This window comes from Molothrus ater, chromosome 11, assembly GCF_012460135.2.
Source record: "Molothrus ater isolate BHLD 08-10-18 breed brown headed cowbird chromosome 11, BPBGC_Mater_1.1, whole genome shotgun sequence".
Classification (NCBI taxonomy): Eukaryota; Metazoa; Chordata; class Aves; order Passeriformes; family Icteridae; genus Molothrus; species Molothrus ater.
In genome coordinates, this window is record NC_050488.2 from 11,950,562 (window position 1) to 11,960,506 (window position 9,945).

At 47.4% G+C, this 9,945-nt stretch overlaps 1 protein-coding gene across 2 annotated transcripts in view; it reads left to right on the forward strand.

Annotated features, from left to right (window-relative positions):
- Window positions 1-9,676, forward strand: part of PLXNB1 (plexin B1) — a 77,232-nt gene extending 67,556 nt beyond the window's left edge. For both annotated transcript variants that reach the window (XM_036390874.2, XM_036390875.1), the window contains exons 29-38: window positions 209-386; window positions 1,183-1,286; window positions 1,944-2,028; window positions 2,740-2,906; window positions 3,261-3,421; window positions 3,663-3,810; window positions 4,514-4,578; window positions 4,660-4,735; window positions 5,091-5,165; window positions 5,690-9,676. In XM_036390874.2, the coding sequence (XP_036246767.1) occupies window positions 209-386; window positions 1,183-1,286; window positions 1,944-2,028; window positions 2,740-2,906; window positions 3,261-3,421; window positions 3,663-3,810; window positions 4,514-4,578; window positions 4,660-4,735; window positions 5,091-5,165; window positions 5,690-5,794 (1,164 nt within the window). In that variant the 3' untranslated portion in view covers window positions 5,795-9,676. The remainder of the gene's footprint in view (window positions 1-208; window positions 387-1,182; window positions 1,287-1,943; window positions 2,029-2,739; window positions 2,907-3,260; window positions 3,422-3,662; window positions 3,811-4,513; window positions 4,579-4,659; window positions 4,736-5,090; window positions 5,166-5,689) is intronic.
- Window positions 9,677-9,945: the final 269 nt, after the last annotated feature.

Below are 9,945 nucleotides of genomic sequence, written 5' to 3' on the forward strand. Positions count from 1 at the left end.
TCCTGCCCAATGCTCTTGAACTGGCTTCCAGCTCTTGACCCAAGGCCAAGAACACAAGACTGAGGTGTTTAACATCTGTGATGTTTTGTCTTCTGAATCTCCCAGTGAAAGGACTAGCTGTTAACTTGCCTGAATGCCAGCCATCAAAGGTGTAAATGTGTCAGATGTAATCTTATCAGCTAAGTAGCTGTGACCTTTTCTTCCCCAGACCTTAAATGCTTTGACACAAGCAGGAGTTGGTGCAGGAGGGGCAGAAGACTCTCAAGGGATTTCTGCGAAAGTGCTGGACTGTGACACCATAACGCAGGTGAAGGAGAAAATCCTAGATCAGATCTATAAAGGGACGCCATACTGTCACCGGCCAGACCCAGACACCCTGGACCTCGGTGAGCAGAGCTCTTTGGTGACAAAACTCAGTGAAGAGGTGAAGGAATGGTGGTTCAGTGTCTGTGCACAGCATCCTGGCATGTGTGACATTTGTCATTCTGTGCTGAGTGTGCAGAATCACTGACCACTCTGGCTGGGCACAACAGGGAGGAGGCTGTAACAGAAAGAGGCAGGGGTGGGAAAGAAGCAGTTGGGTTCACCCTCTTTCACTTCATGGTGTTCTTTGTCAGACTCAGACCACAGCAATGGCTTGGTCAAAGGGATATAGAAGAAGTGTAGGGGGGGAGGAGGATTTGAGTGCAGTGCAAAGATGCTGTGGGCATAGACTGGCACTTCCTGGCAGCCTCTTAATAATATGCATCAGGGAGGATTTTGCCCATGGTAGCTAATGAATGGTAGAACTTAGACTGGGAGAGAAAACACTCAGTTTTCCATCTTCTTAATTCTGTTGATTTAGGGATGAGAAGGTACCGAGGAAATAGTAGCTGGTAAGAACTCTGGGTGCATGTTTGTGGTTTGAGCCACCTCCTTGAAGAGTCACAATCTAACAGAATTTGTAGGAACATGATAGGTAGAATATGGGAGGCCATGAGGCCACCTGTCCCTGTGCTCAGAGAGGTCTGTCCTGTGACTGCAGGACTCAGCATCATGACAGGCCCTTGCTCAGGTTATGTTGTCTGTGAAATAGCACAGGTAAAAGCTGACAAGGACCAGAGGGTGTTTAATGAGGTCAGCCAGGCTGACGCAGATGATGAGCAGTTAATCCTTTCCTTTTCTGTGTTTCAATGGCTGTAGAGTGGAGATCAGGGCTGGCAGGTCATCTGATACTGTCCGATGAGGATGTGACATCTGTTGTTCAAGGAACTTGGAAACGTCTGAACACTCTTCAGCATTACAAGGTCAGAACTCAGTCTGCCATTGCCTTATCTCTCCTCTCATCCTTCTACACACTGTCAGGCTCTGTTTGTAGCTCTGGATCCTGGTGGACCACTGTCAGAAGGTTGGACCTTTCTTGCAGAGCATATTCAAATTAAGTCAGTGCTGTGGCTGCAGCCTGACATCCTCAAACACAACCCTGTCCTTATCCCATACCTGAGATGTGGGCATGTCTAGGGCTTGGAAGGATAGGCACAAGTTCATACTGCAGTGAAGGTGATGTGCTGGATCTGTTTGTGTTCCAGGCCAGATCAGTCAGGAGGTGATGACACACTGAGCTGCCAAGTACCTTCTAACAATGGAAAGAGGGATTTTTTAAATTACCTTGCACCAGTGTGTTGTATCTTGCAGTATGTTAGTACCTTGCTGCAACATGTTCTAGATCTGAATGACCTCAATCCCTGAGTATTATCTTCGTTGTGCTTTGAACATTTGTTCTTTAATTGGTACAGACAAGATTTTCTCACCCTCAGGAAAGACAGTGATGGTGCCTCCAAATCCCTATTTCTGTCCCTGTTTCTAGTGATGGTACAGCCTGTTATGCTCTACAAGCACTTGCCTATTATGCTGATGAGAAACCTGCCATTTGCTTTGAATATTGTTGCTTTCCTTGTGTGCAGGTGCCTGATGGAGCAACAGTAGCACTCGTCCCACGCCTGACCAAGCACATCCACAGGGAAAATCAGGATTACATCCCAGGAGAAAGTGAGTTTGACTTGTTCTCATAAAATTACTTCAGAGCACTTGCCAGTTAGTGGGACAAGTCTCTTGCTGTAGCCCCAGCTTTATGCTGATATTGAAGGCTGACACATGCCTTGGATCTTCATAGGATTGTCAGGAAATGTGAAAGCTTGGTCAGGTGAGGTCAGAGAAAAGCAAAAGTGTGAGAGCAGAGGAAGGCTCAGCTGGGTGTGAAAATGCAGAATGAGCACAGTTGTCTGACTCTCTAGGGCTGACCACAGTCTGCAACTTACAGAAATCTTTGTGCCTTCAGGTGCTGAGCATGGCCTGAGAGGGATGATGGGATGTCAGGCAGTTTCCTTACTGCCTGGCAGAGTGGACAACTCCATGGCATGAGGAATAGTAGCTACAGGCTGCAGCTTAAGAGATTGAAATTGGATATGGAACAAAAATTCTTCAGCAAAAGGGTGGTTCAACCCTGAAACAGACCACTGGGGTGGTGGGGGATCTCTGTGTGGGGAAGTTTCCAAGACCTTGAAGTTTTAGGTGAACAAAGGCAACCTGCTGTATAGTTGGCAATCTTTGTACTCTGCAGAAGACTGGATAGAGGCCTCTAGAGATTCCTTCCCATCTGTGTTTCTGTTATACTGGGAAATCTTGCTTTCTTGGGCCTCACCTGGCCAAGGTCTACTGTGAGAGAGCCAACACTCATCTGTAAACAATTGCTTGGTTTAGAAACACCAATGCTGGAGGACGCAGATGAAGGTGGGATCAAACTTTGGCACCTGGTAAAACCAACAGAAGAGCCAGAGCTTCCCAAGCATCGGCGTGGGAGCTTAAGAGATCGGGAGCGGGCCAAGGCAATCCCAGAGATCTATCTCACACGTCTGCTCTCAATGAAGGTGAGAAGAAGCACAGATTGTGTTGTGCTTGGGATCTTGCCTTCCTTCATACCCCCCAGCAGATTGCAGGGGTGTGTGTGAAGATGAAGCAATACCCTTTACCTGCAGTGGCTTTGAGAACATTTGAGTCTCCTCTACATTTTGCTTTGTTCACAAGGTTCTCCCTGACCTCTTTTCCACACACCACAGGGGCCTCCTTTCTCCTTTGTGGCTGCTCCCTTCAGTGGGGGTGGAGTGTCCTTGGATGGGTGAGGGGCTGTCACTGAGGAGAAGAGGGTGACCTCTCATCTTTGAGGCCTAGGCTCTCTATTCTCCTCTGCCTGTGCTGACCCTGTCCTGCTTGATTTTCCACAGGGCACTCTGCAGAAGTTTGTGGATGACTTGTTCCAGGTGATCCTCAGTACCAACCGCCCTGTTCCTCTGGCAGTCAAGTACTTCTTTGACCTGTTAGATGAGCAGGCCATGCACTATGGCATTGCAGACCCTGAGACCATCCATATCTGGAAGACAAACAGGTAGGGTGTTCCTGCGGGCCCTGGAGGAGGCACTGCTGACTTGCTTAGAGCTTGCAAAGTGACAGCCACCTCTGCCTACTGAGGAGCAGCAAAATTCAAGTGCAGGGCAGCAAACCATAAGGTGAAGAGCTGGTTTTGCAGGGAGGGCAGAGCAGAGAGATGCAGTAACATGTAGAATATCTTTCAGCACTGTAGCTGCCACCTCTGCTGATGCCCTTTTGCGCTTCCTTCCTCTCTACAGCCTCCCCCTGCGGTTCTGGATCAACATCATCAAGAACCCCCAGTTTGTTTTTGATGTTCAGACATCGGATAATGTGGACGCTGTGCTGCTGGTCATTGCACAGACCTTCATGGATTCCTGTACAATAGCTGACCATAAGTTAGGGCGGGTGAGTACAGAGGAGAAAGGACCATGGTTGGCACAGAGAGTTGAGTGCTGCCTTAGGAAGGCAGTAATGTTTACAAAGCACCATGGGGACAGCAGGCCAGGTTCCCCCTGGCTTCCATGTGCAGCTGGAGAGGAATGGGGACTCCTGGGAAGAGAGGAGGGAGGATCAGATTTTGTTTAGCAACAAGAAATTGTTGAGGAATGCTCTTTATTTACAGCTTGCAGTTATTTGGGGGACAGAGCTGAATTGGCAGTTGGCTGTGGCAGACAGTGGGAGTCACAGGATGTAACTTGGGACATTCACATTGGCCATCAGAAAGGCTTTCCACCATCACTACTCATCCTGTGCTGAGGGTGGAACAGTCCTGCACAGGTCACCACAGATAGGATGGGTGGATCTCTGGAGCACATCGGGCATCAGCTGTGCAAAGCCATAGCCAGTATGATCTCATACTGGTGATCACCAAGCTCCAGGGGGAAGGCTGGACTAGGGATCCCAGAGTGCCTTCATCAGCACATCTCAGGGTACCTCAGACTGCATTACTAGAAGAGAGCCTGTTATTTGAAGTGCCTCTCCATGCAGAGGACAAAAAATTCCTGATTCTGAACAAATGGCAGAAAATAGAAGTGTGTTACCTGCTGAGATTAGTCCACAGCACAATAAAGGAGCTTTTCATAACCAATTCTGGTTTTGGATGTTCAAGGACTCTCCAATCAATAAGCTGCTTTATGCCCGGGACATTCCTCGCTACAAGCAGATGGTGGAAAGGTAAGTGATGGGTGTGAGGAGCTGTAGTTTCAGCAGGGAGGACGGGGGACCATGCACTAATTCCTGTGTGCTCCTGTCTAGGTACTATGCAGACATTCGTCAGACCATCTCTGCCAGTGACCAGGAGATGAACTCTGCCCTGGCTGAGCTGTCACGGGTAAATAAAAGTATTTCAGAAGTCACTTGGCCCCTCACCTGTGCATCCAGGAGAGAGTTGTTAATGCCAAGATGGGATATTCCAGCTGAGTGTGCAGTTCTGCTCAAACACACTGACTGTGCCTAGTGGCTGCCCTACACCACAGAGAGGGTGAGGGTCTGCCCAGCAAGCACTGGAGAGAAGAGGGGGTAGTCAAGGATTCAGGGCAAGAAATACATGTGATTTTTCCTTTGCTAGCAACTGTTGGTGAATTCTCTTTCCTGTTGCTTTCTTAATGAGTTGTGAGGACATAGAATTTGACAGGACAATTGTTAGGTGTCTCACAGTTTTGTCTAATTTCTTCTCTTATAAACAGAATTACTCAGGTGACCTTAATTCCCTGGTGGCTCTACATGAATTGTACAAATACATCAATAAGTACTATGACCAGGTGAGTGTGTATTTCCAGCAGGTATGAATATACCTTTCTTCTTCTACCACCCAAACAAAAAAGCTACAAAAATTAACAATTAAGAGCAGCCAGACTATTCCAACACTGTATTGTTTCATTGGCATGCATAACTCGTGTCATGAGTTTATTTTATTCTTATCAAAGAGCAAGGGAGGAGTTATCTCTAACTTAGAGCTTCTTGGGATTTCATATGTGCTTCCTTATTTTTACTCCAATATCCAAATACTCTACTTAAAGAAGAAATGCAGTTAGTTCAGATTAATTTACTAAAGACTTAATTTTCAGGTGGAGTTTAGCATTTTTTTTGCCGTGTCCAGTCTGTAAGTTAGTACAATGAATCTAGAATACTTCTTTTGTGGTTAGTTTGAGATTAATTACTACATACCCACTCTAGACTAGAGCATGCTGAATTTCAGCTTGAGGCTCTCCATAATGCATGGTGTTCAGCTGGTTGGGTGTTGTGTGCTGGAGAAAGGCTGCCAGTGAGCTCTGTCTGGTTGCAGATCATTACTGCCTTGGAAGAAGACCCAACGGCACAGAAGATGCAGCTTGGATATAGACTGCAACAGATTGCAGCAGCTGTGGAGAATAAAGTCACAGATTTGTGACAGGCAGACTGCTCTCCCCTGGCTGAATGGGGACAGTGCTCATCCCAGTTGATAAACAGGGTGTCCTGCTGCCATTGGAACCAGACTCTCCAAGGAACCTGCGGGTGACGTGAGCAAGGGGATGGCCAAGGCAGTACAAAGTACATGCGTCCTTGCATCTCAGAGAATATTTTTTTACAGTTTTTTTTTTTTCTTTTTAAAAGCAAAATGAAACAAAAAAAAGGACAAACTCTGGTTTTTCTCTGGCAGACTGCTGAGGGACCACACAGGTCCTTCCTACAGATGTTATGTGAATGTGCCAAGTTTGCAAACCATGTTATTGAAGAGTGAGGTGACAACACCGAGCACTGTCTGTGGAGTCCTCAGCCTTGCACGGATGCCCTTTCCAGTGCTGGAACACTCCCTGCTGCAACCACTCACTTCCTTGGGGATCAGGAAGCTTTTCCTGGGTTGATGGCTGTGCTAACCTCTGTTTCCAGCTAGCAAGCACTCCTGAGAAACTCCTTGTAGCAATGTCCCTGCTGGTCCCAGATGTTGGATGTGGAAAGGAGAATGTCAAATGGTGAAGGTCTCTTGCTCCCCAGTGCTCTGGTCTCTGAAGCTCGTGTGTGGCACCTGCTTGGCTGGAATGTGCTCACCAGCATGGGTGTTTGCCACAGGGCCCACTGTAAATGAACAGCACCCCTCACCCTTTCCCTCAGGACAAATTCAGTGTGTGTGAGTCGCTACCTGGCTCACTTTGGTCTCCACTGACTCAGCTTGGATCTGTCTTCCTGGTTCCTTGTGGTCAGAGGTTGCCCTGCTCTTTGGAAAAGCACAACAAATGCCTTGTGCCACTCCCCCTTCCTCCAGTGTCCAGCTGTTCTGCTGCTCTGAACTGGACTTGTAAATACCCTCAAAGTTAATGTATTTAAATGCTAAAGGAGAATGTTTAACTTTGTGGCTTTGAGACAAAGCTTTTCTTGGAGAAGTATCTCTGTGCACTTCTACTGACAAACGTCTGTCAGCACTGGAGCAGTTTTCTCCACTGCTTTGTCTGCAGGGATAACTTGTAGGTGTCTCCGTTGTCGTACCAGCAGCTCGCCTTTCCCCGCAGCTCAGTCCCAGGCTCTCTTTGTGCTCTTCTCTTAGGCTTGCCTTACACCTAACTCTCAGCTCCACTGCTCAAACTCTCCTCTTGTGGCACATAGAAGGGTTATTTGGTGATCTGTGAACTCAAAGGAGCTGTCAAGCACAACCATGATGTTCCCAAGGAGGGTCGAGTGTCCTGCAAAAAGGAATGATTTGTGCATGGAGGAGAGGCCTGGAGTAGGCACAAGCACAGTTAGTTGGCAGCTGTCACTGGGCAGCTCCTCACTGCTCCCTCCTTAGTTCCTCCACTTTGTGAACAGTCCTCTGCCCTTCTAGGAGCTAATTTATAAGGGTGATTTATTTGTTCTCTCTCCTGCTCACCCCACCCCTGCCCCCCCCAGCTGCTAATTCCACCTCGATGTCCTGTGTGCCTGGGGCAGGTAGACAGGTCTGACTCTGCCACTACTCTGAGGTGGTGATTGTGTGGGCCAGGAGGGAGCAGAGCTAGAACAGAGCAGGATCACATCCCTACCTCTCTTTACTTTGCAAATAGCAGTAATTCCAGGCCTGCTCCATCAGCCCTGTGGCTTGGTGCAAGTGCTGTGCAGTTGCAGAATTGTTCTTGGAGCAGGCTAATGCTGGCCTCTGTTCCTCTTCTGTGACCCTCTCTCAGCAGTATAGCAGTGTTCCCAGGTACATGGTGTGCCCAGAGTATGAGCATCCCTGTGCAACCTTCTGCTCCTATCTTGCTGTACAGAGCAGCAGGGTGGCTGGCTGGCTGCTGCCAGGCAAAAATGGGGATGCAGAGTTTGCCTCTTTCCCCAGGTGATGACCAGTTAGGGTCTCACTTCTGCCTGACCATCCATTTCCACAAAAGTCATGGGAACTTAGCATCTCTGAAACCTTTGTCTTGACTAAATCTGATTGAATTGGTCACCCCAAAAAGCTGAGTAGAGGAAAGGACTGCTGGATGGGAAAACGCCAATACAATGCATGTTAGTAAAGCCCATTCCTTTAGGGACTGCAGGAGGAGATTCCTTGGTTTGAGGCAGGTGCAGGTATAGTGGTGGAGTAGCATTGTCCCCTTGTGTGTTGGTGGATGGACTTTCTACCCTAGGAAACAAGGCCTGGTTTGTGGCCTCTCCAACTTGCTCAGTGTCTGCCAGAAGCCACAGACTCTCTGCTGGATTTCTGGCTCTACAGACTGTCAGTGTCTGCCCCTATTTTTGCAGAATTATCTCTGCACTTTCCCAGAACAGAGTGGCTTGAGGCTTAATTCTCATTCCACCTCCCACTGGTATCCACTCTCTCTGCTTCTGTGTTCCTGGATGTTGGAAATCATCTCCTTTCTCCAAGTGTATCTGTGAAAGTCTGCTTTTATTAGATTGATAATCAAGACTTTAAAATAGAGCTAAACATAGGTGATTGACTTACTTAACATGTTCAGCTTGTCCTTGCATGGCTGGACAGGACACACTGCCCAGTGCAGGTGCAGTGAGGTTGGACAGCTGGTAGTGCCCATCTCCTCCCATCCATCTGTCCTCAGTGTTGTAGACACCAGCATCCTGCTCCCTGTGGACACACACTGAAGGCCCTCACTGGGATCAGCTTGGGTGTTTAGGTATGGCCCCTCTTACCTCCGTCCGTGCCCCTCTCCTGTGGCAAAATCCATTTCTGTGGCAGGGTTCTGTTGCATTTAAATTTGCACAAAACAGGTTTTATTATGAAATTCCCTATTGCAGGGAAAAACTTATTTATTTATTCCTCCTGATCCTTCCAAGTGTTTTCCAGTCTCTGCCTGATTCCACAACCAACCGGACATTCCTTGTCAAGGACAGAGAATCCTGTGTGGATGTTGCTGTTTGCTCACAGGTAGCAAGTTCAGTGGGCACCAGCAGAGAGAGCCCTGCTACCGCAGCCTGCTGTGGGACACAGGGATGTCACTGCTCCAGTGGGACTCCCAGGACCTCGATGTTCCCCGTGGCAGGCACCCAGCTTTATTTAGTGCTGTGGTCAGAAGGAGGGACTTGCTTTTGCCGTGGTCTGGGTGAAAGGCTGAGAACTGATCAGTGTTAAGATAAATCTCCGTTAGTGTATTTGAATGTCTCTCCCTTTGGCTCGATGAAGCACAGCTGGTGCCCACGTGATGTAGATGTGAGAGCTCCTCCTTTCATCTGTCTGATGGCAAATTTAGGCTGTACCTGAAAGCTTTTTTATTTTGGTAGAAATGATGGCTGATTCTTTTAAATGAAAATAGAGGGTTCTTGGATGCCGCGGCTTTGGTGGAATGCCATCTTTTTCAGGGGGTGCCCTGGTTGCAGCAAGATGCTTTTTTTTTGTTGTTGTTGTTGGATTTTTTTTTTTCCTCCTTTTTTTTTTTTTTTTAATGTGTGCCTTTCTTGTGGGGATGGTTATTTTGGTTTCCAGAACACCCAGGGCATTTGCTCTTGTAGTCTTTTTCCTGGTTTGTGTCGTGGTGACTCTGCTCTGTCCCAGCCTTGTGACTTGGTGTCTGTCTGTCTGTTATGGTATGGCCTGACCTGCATTTATGCCCTGCCACACCTTAGGTTCTGCTCAGAGCACCCAAGGTACTGTCTTTCTCAAGTTTGAATTAATAATTAATATAAAAAGCTTGAAAAAAAAAATCTGAATTTTGTTACATAGTGTAATAACTGTTTGTAGATACTGTTCTGAGATGTAGGAATCTATTGGTGATATAAGAGGTTTTGTCTGTAAATAATCAGTTTAGAGTCAAAATGATTTTAATAAAGAGAATTCTTACACAATAATTCAATAAATTTTAATATACAACCTCTGTGTCATGCTGGTATTGCATGATGATGCAATTGCAAATTTCACAGAATGTATATGCCTCTTTTCCTTCCTAAGTGGAAACTGTACTCTGAAGCACCAGGACCTGGAAGCTGTGTGAGGAGTGAGGCTTTTCCCTCCTCCCTAGGCTGTGTTTCTTCAAGATAACCTTGTGCCACCTTCCACCTGCATCCCTCTGCAGTTTCCAGAGCTCAAATACCATCCCTGCCCACAGGAGCAGGCAGCCTCCCTCCACAGACACTCATCCT